Source organism: Schistocerca gregaria, chromosome 1 (genome assembly GCF_023897955.1).
Source record: "Schistocerca gregaria isolate iqSchGreg1 chromosome 1, iqSchGreg1.2, whole genome shotgun sequence".
In the NCBI taxonomy this organism is placed as follows: Eukaryota; Metazoa; Arthropoda; class Insecta; order Orthoptera; family Acrididae; genus Schistocerca; species Schistocerca gregaria.
Genome location: NC_064920.1, coordinates 546133378 through 546155973, shown reverse-complemented (window position 1 = coordinate 546155973; position 22596 = coordinate 546133378). Strand labels below are relative to the sequence as shown.

The 22596-nt window shown below is 40.3% G+C and overlaps 1 protein-coding gene across 1 annotated transcript; it reads right to left on the bottom strand.

The window, feature by feature from the left end:
* Window positions 1-2691: 2691 nt before the first annotated feature.
* On the bottom strand, window positions 2692-3752 carry LOC126355923 (uncharacterized). Its single transcript, XM_050006487.1, has 2 exons — window positions 3638-3752; window positions 2692-3523 (listed from the first exon to the last, which is right to left on the bottom strand). Exons 1-2 carry the CDS (start codon window positions 3644-3646, stop codon window positions 2975-2977), a joined length of 558 nt encoding a protein of 185 aa, XP_049862444.1. The 5' UTR covers window positions 3647-3752; the 3' UTR covers window positions 2692-2974.
* Between the last annotated feature and the right edge of the window lie 18844 nt (window positions 3753-22596).

Genomic DNA, 22596 nt, shown 5'->3' with positions numbered 1-22596 from the left:
TGGGGGGGGGGGAGGGGCGTGTAGTGGCGCCAATGGCTCATTTGTGGGCAAAGAAGATGGTAGACTTCTCTTGGTTGGTAGGATATTGGGGAAGTCGTGAAACCTATTCTAGAATACTGCTCAAGTATGTAGGACCCATAACAAATAGGACTTACAGGACATATTGAACGTGTAGAGACAAGGGCAGCGTGAATGGTCACAGATCTACTTGACACATGTGAGTGTGTTACAGTGATGCAGAAGAAAATGAACTGGTAGACTAAGATAATTTACGTTTATCCTGTGAAAGTCTACTAACAAAGTTTCACAAACCGGCTTTAAATGATGACTAAGAATATACTACGACCCTCCTACATTATCACTCACACTGGGTGTGCGAGGACAGAGGCCTTCAAACAATCATTCTGCCCATGCTCCATATGCGAATGGAATCAGAAGGAATTGTAATAACTGGTACAATGGGAAGTACCCTCTGCCATGCACTTCACAGCCATTTGCAAAATATGGCTCTCTCTCTGATAGCATAGCAAATTAATGGACAGTGCAGTACCTGACTAAAAGATTACAGAAAGATATACTTAATAATTCAACCACAGTAAGTAGATGTGATTCTTTTGACTGGGAATAAAAAACTTACTGGGTTCTACTAGGCTCAATCTCAGGTCACTTATTTTTCATACATGCAAATGACCTTTCATCTAACATACACTTACCCAGTGATATGAAACATCTAACAGACAGTAAAGTTAAATTTGAAAAAGTAAAAAAGTGTTTCTTTGATGACTCCAGTTATTCCATAAAGGTATTTCTAACTCTATAATGTGCAAAAGGTGATGGAAAAAGCCTTTTTTTCAGCACGATCAGCATGTGCCCATAGTTACATAGGAATATAAATGTGAATGTAAAATACAAAATATCATTTACGATTAATTGTACAAATGATTCACAGAACATGAAACTATGTTACTTACTTACTTACTCACCAGAAGAAATTTTTTTTGGCAAAAATGGTGCTGTAGTGCAACTTACACACACACACACACACACACACACACACACACACACAATATGCCAGCCAGTGAAGCCAGGATGTGACAAAGGTGCTGAAGGTACCAAAGTCAATTTATAACCCTTCTGTGCTGCTCTGCCAAAGCACAGGATATTGACTGACCTTTTTACAAAGTTCCTGAACAGTTTTAAACACCCCTCTGGGTCGAAAACTAATGCTTTCAATGATGTATGACTAAACTCTGACGAAAAAAATGACAATATACACAAAACAACGTAACACACAATTGCAGATTATAAAAGGGTATTTACTAGACAAAAACGAGATTCACCCAGAGGCCTGTAGGAGGAGAATCTTTGAGTTCATAAAAGTCCTTTTTGAGGAAAACAGCAACAATCCAGAAACTTGTTTTCATGGTTACAAAGCAGGTTAAATTTGATGTAAATGGGATCAGAAGAGGATAAAAAAAATATCACATGACAAATGTTACAAAGAACAACTTAAGTAGAAATTTCAGAGAACTAATTAATTACTATAGCCTATATTTCTTGACATACATCAGAAAATGTAAGGAAAGAGATCCTGCTGCTGGAAAGCTAAAACGTGTGTTAATAAATTTTCCCTCTTCGAAAATGAAAATCAGTCATTTCTCACTGCCAGCCTAACTCTTCTGGAAAAAACTACAAATAACAGTTACAACTCTCCTCCCATATTTACAGTTGATGTATCGTATAGTCACAATACTGGTGCAATTTGACCTCCAAAGCCTCGCTATAATACCAAAAATGTCTGACAACACACAGCTTTTCAAAATACTGCAGCACATGAAATAAGCAACCAGAATAAGTGTGGAAAAGTAGTACGCTCCATTCACAAATGAGTTTTATGTGGTGTGGCACTATAAACTCATCCAACACAATTACTTGCAACCCGACTGTGGTGTACGCACAGTATCATAACATTTTTGCAGCGGGAAAGGCATCTGCCCACAGAGTTAATAGGCTACCCCCCCTTTTTTTTGGCATCCCAACATAAGAAGACTACTGACAACAGATGATGCTGACAAACAAACTCGCTTCCTTTTAATTCAAACTGACAGATTACTGTCAGTTAAAGAAATGAATACAATCACAACTGCTACCTGACCCGTACTGTAATAACATTTTGTTTATCAAGCACACCCAGCAATTTTTCAAAAACAATTTAACCCAAAATGAAAAATAGCAATTGTCGCTGACAGTATTACACAACTTTTATACAAACTGCAAGTGGAATACTTTTTACGAAGATTTCCCTTGTCACACAAGTAAGCAGATTCAAGTACTGAGAACAATCATCAGGGCTGCTGTTTGGTTTAAACAGTGCAACAATATAAATATACATTCTTAAATAATAAATTTGTAAAATCTATAGGCCTACACTAACTTCATGCTCTACAACAATTCCTCGCTGATGTGGGTTACAGTCCCTTAATCTATCCTGCAAACCAATTTTGCATCAGTTGTCTACCATTAATTTCAAACTAAACATTTTTATTAAAGCATCATAATTTATTTACTCACTCTAAGGTTTCACATTTTAATTAGGGCTCATTTTTTCAGCTGCAGCTGGAGTTGATACTTGAAAGTGTTATGATAAATGAAAAAGTGATGGGAAAAATACGTTGATTAAAATCTAATACATGCAGCAGTAACAGCCATTTGGGTTATATTTTACAACGAAAACGAAACATTTAACATAGTTACGTGAGAACAATATATAACAGAGAGCTGTCAAAATTTCACACGACCTGAAAACGAGAAAAATTAACAGCTCTGAATAATCAACACTCACTAACACCCCCAAAGAATCACAAATAACTTGGCCTCTAAACGTTGAGAGTTCCACCAAAGTAATTCACAGCTCCTTACGAGAATATTCTCTTTCATAAAACACCAATATCGGATGAGAAAATACTTCCAGATTTCATTGGATGACTGATTCTTCAACTATTCGCTTTTTCAAAATACCCCCTATTACCTCAACTTGCGCTACAAGATCCGAAATCGACCTTTCAACGTCTCTCGCTCTCTCGACGGAAATTGGTAGCCACTCTAGGGCGGCCAGTGCGTCTTTCCCCGTCCTATCGTAGTTTGGTTTACTTGCAAGAAATATTTTATCTTCTTCTGTTAAAGCATCAAATACACCTTGATTTGCGATCTTCCTCGTATGAAATTGTTTTATAGCTTTCTTCCGAGTCTCTCTTCTTTGCTTGTACATTATTTTCCAGTCACTGATTTCATTTTTGAGGATTTCAACATAGGCTTCAAATCCCACCGGATAGTTATCGCTTGGAGCATCAGATGAACTATCACACGGGTCTTCCTTATCCATGAAAGCAACAGAACTTCTTCTGGTGAATATTGAAGATTTCCTTTTAGCGACTGCCTTTTCCGGATACATGAACTTCGTAACTAATTCCTCTGCAGTAGTGTCAGTAATATAAACTGCACCACCAGTATCGTCCATTCTTAACTAGAATACAAATAATCGTTCTATTTAATCAGTGTGAATATTTAACAAAACGTTCACATACATCAAAATCTGCAGGATACGTTGGTCAATTCAACTTATGCTGACCACACTCACCAAGGACATATTCAGAGTATTAATTATACTTCGTGCTCTATGAGTCTCCAGTGAAGCTTTCTTTTTCCTATCCACCGCGTAAATTTAAATCGCCGTCAGCATTCCACAGATATTCTCTGTTCGGCAGAGATCTCCCTCGGTCATCTCCACACTGTTCTCTGACGTCGTGGTTGTCAGGCATCTAAAACTTGCACATGCGTCCTCCACGCAGTCGGAGGCTAGTGTGACCGCACATGCGGTCCAAATATTGTTCTGTACAGTTTAGCTCGAAAGATTACGGAAACATTAACGAAGAAATAACGGATCCCTGCTATATTGGATATTGAAACAGGCTCGAACGCCAAACACACTATCGAAAGAGTTACTGGCAGGGAGCGAAGTTCCATAAGATAATCACTTTCCAGTAAACAAAACTAATGCTGAATTCCTCTTGAAACACGTTGCTTCCTCTATACAAAAGTCAGATAAATATATGCAAAGTGTCATGCCAACTCAAGTTAAATTACATCTGAGTCATCCATGATTACGGACATGTACATTAACATGAAACTAAGAATAAATAGATAGACCTGAATATGAAAAGAATACATCAACGGTTTGATGATGTGAGCTGTCATAATTTGACACTAAATAAAGGAACGGGAAATGTTCAGACGAAACAAAACCTCCACTTTTTATGGAATGACCTATCCACGTCTACACTTCGTAAGTTCCCTTAGCGTATGTGGTGGAGGGTAACACTGAGCTACCTGTAAAATGGTAGCATTCTTGCCCCCACTGCAGTATGTTTGCCGAATACCACAAATGTGCTATTTCTAAGTTTCCATTTCCGCCTATATACAGTGAGAAGTCGTATACTAGTCAGACATTTCGGATTATTTCAGCACATATGTACTGAGCACCATCACCATAGACGTTTGATGCAGCCTGAGAAATATTCTGTGGCAGAGAACTGTCTTGAACTCTCTTACCAAGGCACACAGAATGCTGCATGGTAAGACATAAATGGTTGTCTCGCTATTGGAACTATGTTTTAAAAGATGCTGTTGCAATTAGATTTGCAGACAATATTATAAACAGAGACCAGGGCTACACTTTAAACAAATTTTGGATCCCTGTTTTATGTGATATTAAAAAACAACAGCCGTTGACTCGACCGGCAGAATATATTGATAATAAAGCTCAAAGAGATAGAGCGTACATAGAGAGGTTATTACAAACAAGTAGAACTGCTAGAGGATCAACTGCAGCAAAATAGTGCCATGTACTTAACAGGAGACGCCGCACAACAGCTAGCTGTCGCCGTTCAACTGCATCCTACTGCTGCGCCAAGTCACCAATGAGATGGCCCCGCAGAGGCCTCCAAACAGCGCACTGCGCTGCTGCACTGCACTGCTCTCTCTATATTGACCTAAGGCTCTGACGCTATATCGATGCACGATACCCACTACTAACACCTAACCTTGCATGATCTGTTGCAGGCAAAAAGAGATAGACTACTGCTCATACTACCCGATCAGACGATCGCAGAGGTTTTTTCCCTTGGTTCTTGCTTTGGCACTTTTTTTCCAATGCCCTTCAAACCACTACCCTTTGTTCAACTTTCGACCCAGTCTGACTCCGGATGAGCGAGTATTAATAGTTAATTATAAACAGACGCACGTAAATGTCGCAATACTCACATCCTGTGAAGACTTCGCTTAGAGAGATGGCAGTAGATCTTTGTGTTGCCCATCATGCTGGTGTGGGTGTGGAGTGGTTCCACTCTGCGATCTGTGTCTTGACTAACAAATTTACGAAAGCGTTGTTAAGGATTCGATGGCAGCCAACTGTTTGTGACAAACAACACTATAAATATGATTGCTGATTGTTTCATTTTCAGCAATTCTAGCTGTGCTCTTACATTCCTTCCGTTACCACTTTCAGATAATGCAACATATTCGGAGATAAACAGACACACACACAGGGTGTATAAAAAAGAATCATCCGATTTCGCACATCTATATTTCTGAATCTAATAGACATATACAATGAATTGCGTTTTTTGATGAACAACAAACCCCAAAATCTTTTTTCATGTCTTTTCATTATTGTTGTTGTTGTGGTCTTCAGTCCTGAGACTGGTTTGATGCAGCTCTCCTTGCTACTCTATCCTGTGCAAGCTTCATCTCCCAGTACCTACTGCAATCTACATCCTTCTGAATCTGCTTAGTGTATTCATCTATTGGTCTCCCTCAACGGTTTTTGTCTCCCACACTGCCCTCCAATACTAAACTGGTGATTCATTGATGCTTCAGAACATGTCCTACCAACTGATCCCTTCTTCTAATCAAGTTGTGCCACGAATTTCTCTTCTCCCCAATTCTATTCAATACCTCCTCGTTAGTTATGTAATCTACCCATCTAATCTTCAGCATTCTTCTGTAGCACCACATTTCGAAAGCTTCTATTCTCTTCTTGTCCAAACTATTTATCTTCCATGTTTCACTACCATACATGGCTACACTCCATACAAATACTTTCAGAAACGACTCACTGATACTTAAACCTATACCCAATGTTAAAATATTTCTCTTCTTCACAAACTCTTTCCTTGACAGTGCCAGTCTCCATTTTATATCCTCTCTACTTCGACCATCATCAGTTATTTTGCTCCTCAAATTGCAAAACTCATCTACTACTTTAAGTGTCTCACTTTCTTAATCTAATTCCCTCAGCATCACCTGACTTAATTCGACTACATTCCATGATCCTCGTTTTGCTTTTGTTGATGTTAATCTTATATCCTCCTTTCAAAACACTGTCCATTCAATACAACTGCTCTTCCAGGTCCTTTACTGTCTCTGATAGAATGACAATGTCATTGGCGACCCTCAAAGTTTTTATTTCTCCTGCATGCATTTAAATTCATACCCAGAATTTTTCTTTTGTTTCCTTTACTGCTTGCTCAATATACAGATTGAATAACATCGGGGAAAGGCTACAACCCTGTCTCACTTCCTTCCCAACTACTTCTTCCCTTTCATGCCCCTCGACTCTTATAACTGCCATCTGGTTTCTGTACAAATTGTAAATAGCCTTTCGCTCCCTGTATTTTACCCCTGCCACCTTCAGAATTTGAAAGAGAGTATTGCAGTCAGCATTGTCAAAAGCTTTCTCTAAGTCTACAAATGCTATAAACGAGGGTTTGCCTTTCCTTAATCTACCTTCTAAGACAAGTCGTAGGGTCAGTATTGCCTCATGTGTTCCTACATTTCTACGAAATCCAAACTGATTTTCCCCAAGGTCAGCTTCTATCAGTGTTTCCATTTGCAAAAAGAATTCGCGTTAGTATTTTGCAGCTGTGACGTATTAAACTGATAGTTCAGTAATTTTCACATCTGTCAGCACCTGCTTTCTTTGGGATTATTATATTCTTCTTGAAGTCTGAGGGTATTTCGCCTGTCTCATACATCAGCAGGTGGTAGAGTTTTGTCATGATTGGCTCTCCCAAGGAAATCAGTAGTCCTAAAGGAATGTTGTCTACTCGTGGGGCCTTGTTTCGAGTTAGGTCTTTCTGTGCTCTGTCAAACTCTTCACTCAGTATCATATCTCCCATTTCATCTTCACCTACATCCTCTTCCATTTCCATAATATTGTCCTCTAGTACATCGACCTTGAATAGACCCCCTATATACTCCTTCCACCTTTCTGCTTTCCCTTCTTTGCTTAGAACTGGGTTTCCATCTGAGCTCTTGATAGTCATACAAGTGGTTCTCTTTTCTCCAAAGGTCTCTTTAATTTTCCTGTTGGCACTATCTATCTTACCCCTAATGAGATGTGCCTCTACATCCTTACATTTGTCCTCTAGCCATCGCTGCTTAGCTGTTTTGCACTTCCTGTCGATATCATTTTTGAGACGTTTGCACCTTTTCGTAGGTGTTCAATATGCCCCCCTTGAGATGCATGGAATTTGTCAATGTGGTACTACAATGGTTCACAAGCTGCAGTCAGCATGTCTTGAGTTACAGTTTCTACAGCTGCTGTTATTCGATGTCTCACAAGGGGAGGCCGCCTATTGTGAAATTCAGATTCGATTCATAATACGCATAATAAAAGCTCATGGCCAGAGGTGCAATGTGGCAAAGCACCAAGATGCACTTCTCAGCCGTTGTCGAGAAAATCGACAGTTAAAAGAAACCGTTGCGGTGAAATACTCTCTACGATTAATAAATTTCAATAGCGTTGTGGCGCAGCGGTAAGCGTTCAGGTTCGATATCCGAAGGTCGCCGGATCGAATCTCGCCCCATTCAACCTTTTTTTTAGTATTTGTTTTTTGTAATTCAAATGTATATATATGGAGGCACATAGGGGGGTCTTCTGTAACATCCCCACAAGAAATAATCACATACAATCAGGTCTGGTGACTTTAGAGGCCAGTAATGTAAGGCTGAATCATATGGTCCAGTGGGACCAACCCATCGTTCAGTAATGCTTTGATTTAAAAATTCCTGCACTTCCTGATGCCAGTGTGGTGATGCTCCAGACTGTCAGTAAATAAAGTCGGTCGAATCAGTCTCCAACTGTAGGAAAAGAAAGTTCTCAAGCATATCGATGTATGTGCTTCCTGTAACAGTGATCTTGGCAAAGAAAAACGGTCAGTACACCTTTTCATGTGCAACTGCACAAAACACATTAAATTTCTTCTCATGTTGTACAATTTCATGTGGCTGTTCCGAACCCCATATTCTCATATTATGGCGGTTCACATTTTCACCTAAATAGAATGTTGCTTCTTCACTAAACACTAAGTGTGGAAGAAAACTGTCATCGTCCATCTGGCCAAGAACGAAATTACAGAACTCCACATGTTATTGTTTCTCACCTTCACAAAGGGCTTGCAACAGCTGAATGTTTTATAGTTTCATGTGTAAACATCGACGCAATACACACCATACGGACATCATGAGTATGCTGAGCTGTAGAGCTGCATGCCAAACGAATTTCTGCAGACACCTTGTAAAACCTTAGCGGATGCATTCGTCATCTGTGCCAGACACTCGGGGATGGCCCATCGATTTGCCTTTACACAAACAACCTATTTTGTCGGAATTGTTCATGCCGTCGTCTAATGCTCTGTGCTGTAGGAGATCAACACCAAACCAATTACTAAAGTCCCGCTGAACAGTTATTACAGACCCCCAATGCGCAAATGCAGAATAAAAAATGCTTTCTGTTGTCATGACACCATTTTTACTAGAACTGAAGTAATTCTTTTTGATACACCCTGTGTTTGTGATTTGCAAGAATATTTCACTAGAAGGAATTAGACCAGATTCCTCCCTAAACGCGACCTTTGAAATCGCGAAATATACTGAAAAAGGAAAAAAAATTGTGACAAGAAAGAATATCAATGTCATTGCCCGTTGTTTCACTCGCAGCAGCATTATCTTTCTTTTTTAATCCGAATGAAGTCATGAAATCGAAGAAATTCATTCCTGGAGCACGCTCTTATACACAGATAAAATGAACGTCACAGAATATAATTCTGTTATATGAATAACAAAGTCTCAAACTGTGTTACAGACGCGAAAATGAAGGGAAAAAAAGTATATACCAGGATGCGAACATGCTTCCTTCGATTCCCCAATTGAACATCCTATCACATGACCACAGCGACTGCTTACAGTTTCGAGAATTATTATCGTTCTTTTATAATCTCCTAACGACTTTTACAGTTGATGTGTCTTTAACTGACTTTTAATTATAACAAATCGTACCTGGAGTGATGTATTTCTGATAAATCTTCAATGCCCTGAAACAGAATATTATCATAACACATTGGTTATAATACGGGAACAACGAAATGCGATAAGTCCTCTCAAAATTAACGAGCTTGGGACGTAACGTAACCTCCGATTTCAGACAAACGTCGGTAGAATACGGTTGTGGCTTCTTCATTTTAGTCACTCGTTGTTCTGTGCTTGTTTTAAAAGTGAGATAATGCATGCGCGCGACCTAGGAAAATACGCAATTGACGAATTTCTTTTGAAATCATGCCTTAAGTTTGTGCAGTGTATAACTGCATGCACAATAGCAGAAAACTAAGAATATGTCTCATTTCATGTGCGTACTGTTAACAAGTATTATCTGATAGTGGTTTTGTTCATTTCTGTTATTCATCAGCGTGGACAGAATTTTCATGTTTTTAACTTTACGTGAATGTCTGAATTTGTTATTTTAGGCTAGGTTTTGTAATTTCCTTCTGCACTATCATGTACCATGCCCCTTTGTTTTGAATTCCAAAAACATGGCAGTGTTGCCACTCCATGGCATTGTATGATTGATGGTGATACGTTCACTCGCACCAGGAGCGGCAGCAGCGACGATTTGTGGTGCATGCATTGTTACCCTTCTACGGGATACAGAAGGTCCACCGTTCACGCTTTCAGCAGCACCACCCGGAGACAAGGCCAAACAACCGTATCTTGACGTCACAGCAAAGGGGCGATAGTAATATACAACACCTGACACCAAAATTATTGTGGGGCCCATAAAATGAGCGTTTTTTGAATTGATACTTGAATGAGGTTAGTTGGCAGAGAGGACACATATAGTTATGTATGTAGAAATGAGATAAAAACAATTAAGAATGCGTAACTTTGACTAATGCCGTGCAACATGACTAGTACAGTTGTAAACAAAACTACTGACGACTTTGGAAAACAGCATTTTCATGTATATTAGCTGTGAGGAACATCTGGGGCACTTTTTAATGTACAGTATTTGTTTAGTGAAACATTCACACATTTCCAAACAATATTTGTGTAGAAAAATACAGAGGCATACGTAACTTTCTGTTACCAGTACAACTTCAAGAACAAAAATTCTGTGACAATTTTGTTTCAAGGAACTACTTTTGAACAGAGCTCCACTGACAAATGACACTAAGCAATGGAACTGTACAGGTAGATTGATATATGTAAAAAAATAGTATTTTTGTTTCATTATTTTCACCTAATTCTTCTATAACGACATTTTATTAACTTTATCTCTCATTTCCTGAAGGCTGTTGTATGAAATTCTTTTTAAATACTCAGTATGGCTGGCTACACTAAGCTTGACACTTCCCTGCAGTACTGCTGCCTCCAATGTACTTTATCTTCTGGTCGCTCTCTGGATGATCCTACAGCTGAAGATAGGTAGGCTGGACAGATCGGAAAAGTGCCTTGTTTGGCATGTGAAACAAATCGAGGTTATGGAAGTGGAGCAGTTATGATATTCCTGTCTGTGGCAGATGCTTCCCAGGTATTGTTGCTATCTTTGAAATGCTGTCATTCATCTGAAAATGAGCAGTGAAGTACATTTATCGTAATATCTACGTGATTACTCTGCTATTCATAATAAAGTGCCTGGCAGAGGTTTTAATGAACCACCTTCAAGCTGCCTCTCTACTGTTGCACTCTCGAATGGCACGCGGGAAAAACGAGCACTTAAATTTTTCTGTGCGAGCCCTGATTTATCTTATTTTATCGTGATGATCATTTCTCCCTATGTAGGTGGGTGCCAACAGAATGTTTTCGCAATTGGAGGAGAAAGCTGGTGATTGGAATTTCATGAGAAGATCCCGTCGCAACGAAAAAAGCCTTTGTTTTAATGATTGCCATTCCAAATCACGTATCATGTCTGTGGCACTACCTCTCCTATTTCGTGATAATACAAAACGAGCTGCCCTTCTTTGTATTTTTTCGATGTCATCCGTCAGTCCCACCTGATGCGGATCCCACACTGCATAGCAATACTCCAGAATGGGGTGGACAAGTGTGGTGTAAGCAGTCTCTTTAGTAGACCTGTTGCACCTTCTAAGTGTTCTGCTAATGAAACTCAGTCTTTGGTCTTCTCTACGCACAATATTATCTATGTGATCGTTCCAATTTAGGTTATTTTTAATTGTAATGCCTAAGTATTTAACTGAGTTTGTAGCTTTCAGATTTGTGTGACTTATCGTGTAATCGAAATTAAGCTGATTTCTTTCAGTACTCATGTCAGTGACTTCACACATTTCTTTATTTAGGGTCAATTGCCACTTTTCGCACCATACCGATATCTTATCTAAATCATTTTGCAAGTCGTTTTGATCATCTGATGACTTTACAAGACGGTAAATGACAGCATCATGTGCAAACAATCTAAGACAGGTACTCAGATTGTCTCCTGTGTCGTTAATATAGATCAGGAACAATAGAGGGCCTATAACACTTCCTTGGGGAACGCCAAGTGATGTGGCCAACAATAATATACCACAATCTGAAACATGCATTACTAACTTACCACTGAATAATTAGTAACTGCAAAATCCTGCACTGGAATTGAATGGAACCATTCCTGCCTCATTATACCATCTTTACGAAACCTGAACACATGAATCTTGTTTTCTGCTGTATAATTTCCATCGCTTTTTCGGTACACAATAGTTCATAACTTAAATGAAGATGAAACTGCATAAATATATATTATGTTGCGTTAAACTCACATGGACATAACATAGCAACACACAGTACGATTTCTGCAAATGTAAATAACAATCTCAGTCACGTAGCACAACGAGTTTTTTTATTTACAACACGTTATTGATACAACACACGACAGCTGTTGAGTTTCGCCACTTCTCTCTGATGTCACAACTTCGACTTCTCCCAGTTGTTCGGCCTTTCCATCTAGATAGTTCAGGAATCAGTCAGTTCTGGCGAGATTAGCATATGGTGTCTTTACCAGAAGATAGGTACCACATGGACAGTGGAAATATTGTGTTCAGAGGATTGTTTGACCTGGCTGCACACGTGAGAAGAATATTATCAGTTTATCAGCTGGGAAAGTCTGCATAGTCAAACTAGGTTTAATATTTTCTTTACAAAAGCAACTCTCAGTTTTGTCAGAAGTCTTTACATCAAAGTTAAAGCTACATATTTCACCTTGTTTTCTTTGCTGCAGCTTGACTTCCAGTCATATGTTTTAGTTGCTTCTTCTTTATCCTATCACAAATTTCACCACAGCCTTGTTTCTATATCCATTTTCCATTGGCCACTTGTTTTAAAACACTCACTTCTCTTCCTGTTAGCAGGAACATGATGAAATTTATCTTTCCTGTAAACAGCGCTGTGCATCATATATAAAAACATTTATCCATGATGCTACTCTATGTCCAGTTTCTGATAATGCAGTTAGTATGAAGGCTTAGGCTAGGGCCACATGAACTGAATATTTCCACAACAAAGTATGAACTGCCGGGAGAGGCAAAGTCCAGTAGCTCTATGGTGCGCTGTGGAATGAAATGCTAAGAGCCAAATATCAAGTCATCTGCTGTGCTACTAAAAAAAAGTTTTATGTATATGAAGCCGGTTTCTCAATAAAACATAATTTTCACTCAAAAAGATTAAAAAACACTGTTTCAGGATTCCTGGTGTTCTCCTCTATGCAATTTTTCTCTCGATTTTGTGGAAACTATTCGATAAAAGAATTGATTATTTCATATCTTATATTCTGATATTGCAGCGTGATTATGAACTGGCTCTCTTTTCGTTACTCGTTATACTTTTCTATGATATTTCTAAGATGTGTAAAATGTAGCACAAATTTCAAAAAGTTTGTAGGTAAAATGTAGTCACTTATGCATTTCAGATCATACATTGCTGTACGCGAAATGTAGATAACATACCGAAATTGTTTTTAACTCTGGAAGGAGGGCCATATCTATTTTCTGTCTTGACCAAACACGTGATATATTTGGCTTTTAGCTGTGATGAACTATGACATGTCACACTCAATGCTATAACCACACTCTGTGCAGAGCTGTAACTCATGTTTCTCTTGCATATGTGATTTATGAAGTCAATTACAGACCCATTTTAAGTTAGAACTGCATAAAATGTTAGACAGAGTTAGCTATATACTATACACAGCATTTGTTCTTATCTGCACTAACAGTTTTATTCATGAAACTTCCAGTAACTGTTATTGTTAACTACGTTTAAAAAAGTATATGTAAAGCTGACCTGCTAACAATTTAATTTGCCACTATATTACAACTGAAATTCAGTATAAGAAAGAGAACTTCACTATACATTTTGGTACAATGAGAAGTAGAGTACTCTTATAATGAAGATGGCATACTTCATAACCACAAGAATGTCATGCAAGTAAACTGAATTTCCTGTTCTTTCTTTTTAACTGGTAGTCACAATAGATATTTGACATTATGCAGTGGTGGCACATGTAGGGCTGGTAGTTTTGAAAAAGAGAAGCATACATTAAAAGTACTGGGAACGTCCAGCATGAGTAGTAGTTTACTACAATGAGCGTTTTACATTTTCACATGATATGGGGGGATGAACCGAAATTTTTTAACTACTTCAGAATGTGTTTCTCAAACTCTGACAAATCACGACACATGCTTTAGAAGCGAATTACAGAAGCAAGACATGAACATGAGAGTACTTATATTTTCAACAGAAATGTTGGCTATAACTTTAATGTAAGTGAATTCTAGTATATTAATATTCTACCTCAGACAAAAATTATCTCAGTTAAAAATAAAATAACTCAGTAATGCCTGATACTATTATTAATAATACTTTTGCCTCAATTTTTTAGAATAATGAGTAAATGAAATCTTACATATAACTCAAGTCATTTTTTAGAGATAAGAAACGTCAACAAATTTTAAATGAAATCAACAGGATGGACATGAAATAAGAGAAGGAAATTAACTCTTTTTAATTAACTTTACTGAAAACATAATTAACTCAGAAACAGAATCAACACAGTCTCTTGAAACCAAATGCGATTGTACTAGAGACATCACAGTTTCTTCTGTTTGATATTGTGGAGACTGCATCTGCCCTAATTGAGGAGCATCACCATAATTGTAAATATTTGCTGGTGTGTGTAATTTTGAAATATGTCATGGGATTACTGTATGCATCGGTATATATTGTATAGGTGACTGACACCTTGCATAAAAACCATGAAATGATTGCAATTTGCGTTTTGGATACATTGCAGTAGGCATAAAACCTCCAAACGGAATTCCAGCTTTTGATGTGTGTCAGAATTATATGAAGTGCGCCACAAGGGATTGAAAAATAATTTGTCTTCATACTCAGGGGACGGAGAAGGAATTGGAGGCGTAACCAGAAGTGTGCATAATTCGGATTCAGGATCAGATTTCACACTTCTGATTGTTATTTTGTTTTGTGAAATTGATGAGCCTACTGAACTCTATCCATATATTAAAGCATCATTTGATATTAATTAATTACCAGTGTTGTCTTCTGTGAGGGTTAATTCGAAAAGCTATTCCATGTTCTGTATTCTGTGTTATGTAGATTGATCCTAAATCTTTTGCTTCTAAAATGGGTGCCAAGAACCCCAGCTCATCAGCAACATGTATTTCAGTCTTCTTACTGCTTCTTTAAACCATGTTCCTTTGTTTCTTTGGTATATTTCTGACTTTAATCCCTAATGTTACACCATTATTGTTGAACCTTCTCATGTGCAAGAGAAAAAAAACAAAATGGGCTTTTAACATCAACTTTGAAGTCTTTAACTTCATTCAATAATGTGCAAATAGTTACTGTAAATTTTAAATATTTATTTCATTGCTCAATTGTTAAGTAAACAGCCTGTGTGCTGTGCGATTTAGGTCTGCTTCCATTACAAGTGTCTGCCAAAATGGTAGAAGAGAGCTGAAAGAAATTTACAAATGTTTCCCAAATCCATGCAGATTTCCCAAAATACATAGGGCCAATAAAGGGTAAACAAATTGGATTGGTGAAGCCAAAGGTAGGTGGGACACTGTTTTATACAGTTATAATGACTTCCTTTCCATTGTTTTTTCAAGCAGTGGTCGACACAAATTATGTTGACTTTGGATTGTTTGGAAGAGACGACAGCACATCCTTTAAGAAAATCAACATTGTGGAAACGCATGAACGAAAATGAATTGTCCTTAGCTTACCAAATGCAAGTGAGATAGTTATGCCACATGTTTGTTGAGACAAAGCATTTGGGCTCTCAGAACACTGACTACGGCATTATGAAGATAAAATAAGAAACGAATTTATCATGGGTTCATAGATACATTGAATGCACCATTGGCATATTGTCAGACGAATGCTGTGTGTCCCATTAATCAAGGAATGTGACTGGATTTTGCTATAGGTATACAAAAACCATGTTGTGTTCTGTATAATTATACACATGAGACACAGGCAACAAACTGAAGGCGCATTTGCTGTGAAAGGATTGGAGTCTGCCACAAATATGGACGAAATAAGATATAATGAGCCACCAATAATAAACAGAGTGTAATGACAAATTATTTTGTAAGTGAGACTGATAAGGTGTCTTGGCAGTCTGGCATGATGTCGGATGCGAAAGCGAAGGGCGCATGGCACAGGGGGAGCTGTGTCCAGAGACCAAAGATCTGTCCCTTGGGGGGGAGGGGGGAGAGTTGAGCGGGGCTGCTAGGCTGGAGGGTGTTACTCACCCTGTCAGCGACTCCTCTGTGCCAGGTGGATGCTGCTCCCTTGCCTCCTTGTGCAGAGCACCGAACACCAGGTGCTGCATGCCAGCGATCTCATTTGTCAGCATGGGATCTCAGCGCTATTCGGCAAGGACGCTTTGCTGCGCCCATGGGTAACTGGGGCGTGAACCGCCAAACCCAGGAGGTGGTAACATCGTCTGGGCCAGGTTAGATCGACTGGGTGACTGGCCCACCACCCGTGTAGGAGTGGGTCCTTGGCCAAGAGGTGGAAACTGGGGCTAGTAGGCGGTGAAGGGCGAGAAGTGCATCTGCTTCTCCGGAGTGCGAGGTGTACTTGCTGAGGAGCACTGAGTGAAATCATTGGTGATGGGGCCACCGAAGGGGACCAGTACATTGGTGGCGGCATGCTGAACACGGCAACTCAGGGATGCTCTTGGCCTAGGGGCGAGATCGGTGGGCGAGATGCATCAGTTCCCGCCCCCCTCCCCTCCCCATACCCATGCCAGAGGAGCCGGTCCGAGGTAAGAGACAGGCTCCCATCTTTTCACTTTTCTACGCCTCACAATGGCTGATTATGAGGCGAGCGACACGAATGCTTTTTTGAGGTCTTTGGTGCTCACTATTCCTACCTCAGAAGAGGGCCTGGGACAGAATGAAGAAACTGTTATTGAAATACATACTAGAATTAATCAAATACTATATTTAAGTGTTAAGAATGGGAAAATTAGTCAGGCAGCAGTCCTGGCAATCAAAAATGAACTCGCCACCTGGGTCCTCGCTTGTGCAAAGCACGAGAGGCGACTGGAAGAATTAGAGAAAGAGAATGAGCGACTGCATAAGCAACGAATAAAAACATGGGCTGGAGGGACTGCACAGCCACTGTAAACTCTGCAAAAGACAAAATTAAAATAAATAAAGTAAAGGTGACAAAAAATGTAGTTATAGTACATGTCACTACAGAGGAAGGTAGGAATAAAATCTCAAATCATTCAAAATTAAAGAAAGCAATAAAGTGTGAGCTGCCCTGGAAGCGGAACCCTTTGCTAATTCTTGATGATGTACCTGTCACACTAAAAGAAAATGACATTTACGAAACAATCTGTCAACAAAATTTTAAGTACATGAACCTGGAAACTTTCAAAAACGAGTTTAAGCTGCTTTTTAAAACTGGACCCCGGGAACGAGATGTCATACATCACATGGCTGAGGTCTCTAGGAAAATGTGGCGCAGGCTCACCACTATGGGCAAGATATACATGGGCTTTCATGATATCAATGTGAGAGATTACTTACTAGTAATCCACAATTGTGGCGACTTATACCATATTCACAAGCACTGCGAACGGGAGCTGGCTTACTCCACGTGTGTGGCGGAAGACTGTATAAGGAAAAACTGCAGCAGGACTGGGATATGCACCCCCTGCACATGAAGAGGGAAGAAAACCTGCAACACCACCGGAAGCAACTGCCCTACATACACGATGCTAGAGCAGAGGCTCATTGCCAGAATTCATTATGGTTGAGACTACACTCGTACACAGGAAGCCTAAGAGAAAGTCCCCAAGCAAAAGGTTGAGGCATGCACTGAGAGCCAGCAGATTCAGGGAATTTATGCAAAAGGTCACCAAGACCCAAACTCAAAGAGTGGTAATGAAGAATGTATGTATACAAACAGACCCTTGTGATCAGAAAGATGCTCCCTCTCCTTCAAGGCAGGGACTAAGGTCGCCTGAAGATCGTGAACGGCCGAAAGGGCATCCTGTGGTAGGGAGCCTTTCGGTGACAAGGCACAATGAAATGGTCACTAAAGAGCGAGTGCAGGTCAACGTTGTGAGTAGTACAAATTCATCAATAGATCCACCCTTCCAGAGAGGTTTGCAAGTGGACCCTATGAGGTTATACCTAAACCTAGAACACGCTATGCAATTAGAGTGCATTAGGGAGCTGGCTGTCCCCACTAAAGCACTGAGACATGTGGTGCGTCTCAGGCACGAATGTGGTAGGGATGTCATCTTCTCGGTGTTGGAGACTGTGGATAGGATACAGCTTAAGAAGATGAATCTCCCCACTGGCTTCAGGGCCCTGCGAGACTTAGACAAAAAGGTGTTCAAAAGACGAAATGAAAAATTTGATTTGGAAGAATTATACAACCAATTGTTATTACAAATAGGAGGATAGCACATGATTCGAGGAAGATGACTGGACTCTCACATACGAACAAAGTTTCCATGAGCACGTTAAACATTGGACAAATAAATGTGCACAGCAGTAAACTGGTAACGCAGGAACTCCAAAGGGTGGTGGAGGAGAGCATTCTGGACGTGCTCTGTCTGCAGAATACATACTCCCAAGCTGGGCAGATCCCTTTTGCAGCAGCGAACTGGCAAGTAATCCACAGTGAAGCGGAACCAAGAGCTGCAGTCATAGTCATAAATAATGCACTGAGAGCTATAGTTCTCACACAGCTCTCCGATAACCACTGCAACGTTGCGGAACCACAGTTGCTTATTGGGGTGCTGTACCTCATCAATATGTACTTCCAGTATGGCAGAGGAATTGATGAACTCCATGGCATTGCGGGGGCACAGATTTGTCGTGATAACATGCATAAACGCGAAGTCCCCCCTAAGTTTCAGTGGCGCTCAAGATGACAGAGGAGAAAAAGCAGAAAAAACTATCATGGCGTTGCAATTAATGGTTGCCAGTAACCAAAGGAACGCGCCTACCTACACTGGTGGTGGGGGTGAGGGCACAAATATTGATATTACTTTAGTAACGTCTAATCTCATAACTAAGGTAAAAGATTGGACTGTCTGGGACCAAATTAATACTAGCGACCACAATCTAATAAGTTTCTCATTGGGTGATAGGGAGTGTCACTACAACAGGACCGATTGAGACCACTAGGCGAGGGAACGCCAGAACGTGACGAGAACGTAGATGAATATACTGAGGAACCGGTGAAAGCAGTTATCAAGGCGGTGAAGGCAGCTGTACCAATCATGAGGAGAGCCGTTGCGGCTTCTCCATCACTATGGTCAGCCGAACTGGGACAGATGCGCCAGTCTGTAAGGAGGGCGAGGAGGTACTACCAGCGAAGTGTTGTCTCGGAAGAAAAGCAATGTTGGTTGTATGTTTACAGGGAAGCAAAAGATCAGTTTCAACAGGAGCTAAGGGCAGTTAGGTTGAAGAGTTGGGAAAAATACGTTCAAAGCCCAATGGCTACTGACCCATGGGTATCCCATACAAGTTATCGCGGGAAAAGGAAGATCACCAGTGGTGGCACCCACCGTCAGGGATGGGGGCTGGATAATGGAAACTTGGCGGGAGACTGCCCAGGTACTCCTCTGGCTCCTGCTGCCAGACAACAGAGAAGATGATGATTCAGATAGGAAACCAACTGGCTTACGAAAATAATTGCGTGGTTTATTCCTTATCTGAAGAGGAGGTCGGTGCCTACATAAAAGCGCTTAAGAAGGCAAAGCTCCTGGCCCAGATGGCATTATAGCACAGGTGGTGCAATTCTTGGCCCCCCACTGGTGGTGCCTCTCACTAGGCTCAGGAAATTCCCCTCCATCTTGAAAAAGGCAAATGTTGTACCAATTAAGAAATGTCCAGATAAAGACCAAAAAGAAGCAAAATCATACAGGCCCATCTGCTTGCAAGACCTGCTGGGGAAACTTTTTTGAGAGGCTGCTAGCAGACAGACTGACAGCATAGCATCAACCCTCTGTTCATAATTATGTTGTATAAATGGAGATGATGTTTTAACTACTGACAACACCTTTGGTACAATTGTTTTATGTATCTCCACTGCACATGTGATTTTAATGTATTTTACCTCTGATGAAGGTATATTTAGATATACCGAATTTTAATCAATCTTTATCCTGCAACTGTTTGGATGTTATCATTTACCATGCAAAATTATTTGGTTAAAACGCTGTTTAAATTTTGCATATAAATCTTATTTGCAACTTCGTTTGTTCAATAACCAAGTTGTCTGGTTGTTTTGTCATGTAGGAGTTTATTTCAAATACATCTAGAATATTTAATAATCTGCCTTCTCCTGCTTTGTGGAGAGTGGTAATGTTTTTGATGTTGTCACTTGCGAACCAAGACAGACACTTACTAGATGATCCAGTTTGTGGCATGCAAAACAGGTGATTTCATCGAATTGGCAATGACGAAGCAGAAAGAGAAACTCCCACATAGAGAGCGATTGTTGACTTGAAAAAAAAAAAAAAAAGAGGAGAGGCTCTTGGAATCCAAAATGTCTCTCCAGTGTCGTCAGTGAGTGGAATGGACATTGTAGGGGATGCAGGCCGCTGCAACACGCTGCATTACTTACTATGGCGCAGATGATTACAGTAAGAAACACCTCTCACACTACAGCAAAAAACGCTGCTGATGGTGTACATGTATGCGCTTACAGACCTTAATGTTTTGGCCAACTTCTGTCAGCCATGCAAAGAATAGAAAGCAAAGAAAGGTCAGTTCTTCACAATGTTGCATTAACGCAGAAAACACTTTCTCACATTTTAATTCTACTCTCGATTTGAGAAGACAGCCTGCTAGCAGCATCTGCCTGGCAGCTTACTCAGGAGCTAGCAAGTAGCGAGAAACTGACTCGTGAGAGCTGGTGAGTTAACTCTTCACTCACCACTCTCCTATCGCTCCAGACTTCGCACTGACGGGATCACCAGTGAAATAGTTTGCCACAGATACACAAATGGCAACTGTTATGTGCTTCTTAGATTTTAGGAGAGCCTTTGACACCACAGACTATGACATTTTACTCGCCAGACATAGTAGCCTAATTTCTCGCCATGTGCGGTGCTATGTTTTTCTCGTATCTGATGTCTCACCAGCAGTGCGTCATGGCATCATGTCTGGCACCATAAAGTCACAATGGAGGTAGGTAGTAACAAGCATCCCCCAAAGTTCAGTATTGCAAGTAGGTCTCTTTTCTCCTTTGCCCATCTAACATACTCTTTCGTCTTCCTTGTCGGTTTTAAAATCGTCTTTACGCCATGTTTGCACAATATACGGCAGATTCAGTCCGTCATTCTGGGAATGTGTGGCAGAAAGGCCGCACCCGACATTTCTCTTTTTGACTTCTCACTTCGCCGAGTGTTTGGCTGTGTTACACTTCTAATATAATTTGTGGAGTACCCATTGCTCCGCAGAGAAAAGAGATCCACTTGCAATGTTGGGAATATACCACATACCTTGCACATGCGGAAAAGTTTATGTCGGAATGACTGGACGATCAATCAACACCAGGATCAAAGAACATAAGCGACATTGCAGGTTGAGGCAGGTAGAGGAATCGGCCGTGGCAGAGTACACGCTAAGTGAGACAGACCACGTAATAAAACTCGCCGAGATGGAAGTTCTGGCTGTAGAGAAGCACTATCAGACTCGCTTGTTCAGAGAGCTGTAGAAATACAAAAACACGGGAGTACCTTCAACGAGAAAGAAGAAAGCCCGAAGGTAAACGGATCCTGGCTTCCCGTACTGCAGCGAACGACCGTCGCAGGTAGCACGAGGAGAACCGCACCGGAAATGACTGCGGAGAAGCCCTCTGATCTTGGCGCGCCAGGTACATATAGTCTCTGGCGCGAGCTCGGCTCCAGTTCGCCACCGGCAATGGAAGCTGAAGCTTTGACAATGCCAGCCACTGGCGCTGGCGAAACGTCAGTAAAATCATCTGACGAATGTCCGCCGAAGAACCCGAGACCGAAGCCAACAGGCAGTTTGTAAACAAGAGGCCATGAAAGCCGTAACAATTTTGTATATCTGGGATGCCTTGCAACGTGCTGTTCAGAAGAGGTCTCCACACCATCGTACTCTTACAGACTAATGAACAGCCGTGCAGTATTCATGGTGTCAATTGCCTCCAGCACTACTTCAGTCATTGGTCGAGTCCACGCCACGTCGTGTTACGTTTTTCTGCATGCCTGTGGGAGCCCTACATGATATTAGGCAGGTCTACCAGTTTCTTTGGCTCTTCAGGGTATATATTGAACTTTAAAAAAAACTTGCTACATGTAGACTAAGGCAGAATAAAACAAGAAAAACGTTGGTATAATTCATTTTGCTTGTAATTAAAGCTTAAACTCTAGTCTCCACAATAAAAAAAATCCTATAGTAGAGAAATATTTATCTGAGGCCTTTTTGCCTAGAAACGGCACTTCATTAAACTGGTGGGGAACTGGAAAATTGCTGTACCCAACACTATAACAATTGATTCTAAAAATCTTATGCATCCCAGTTATGCCAGTGTCCTTTTTCAAATGTAGGACCATAATGCACTGAGAAAAGAAAGCGACTCATTTTGAATAAAATAGATGAAATTTTATTTATAAATCACACTACTGTGAATGACGACTGTAGATACTTAACTACAGTTATGCTATATTTCTTATATTCT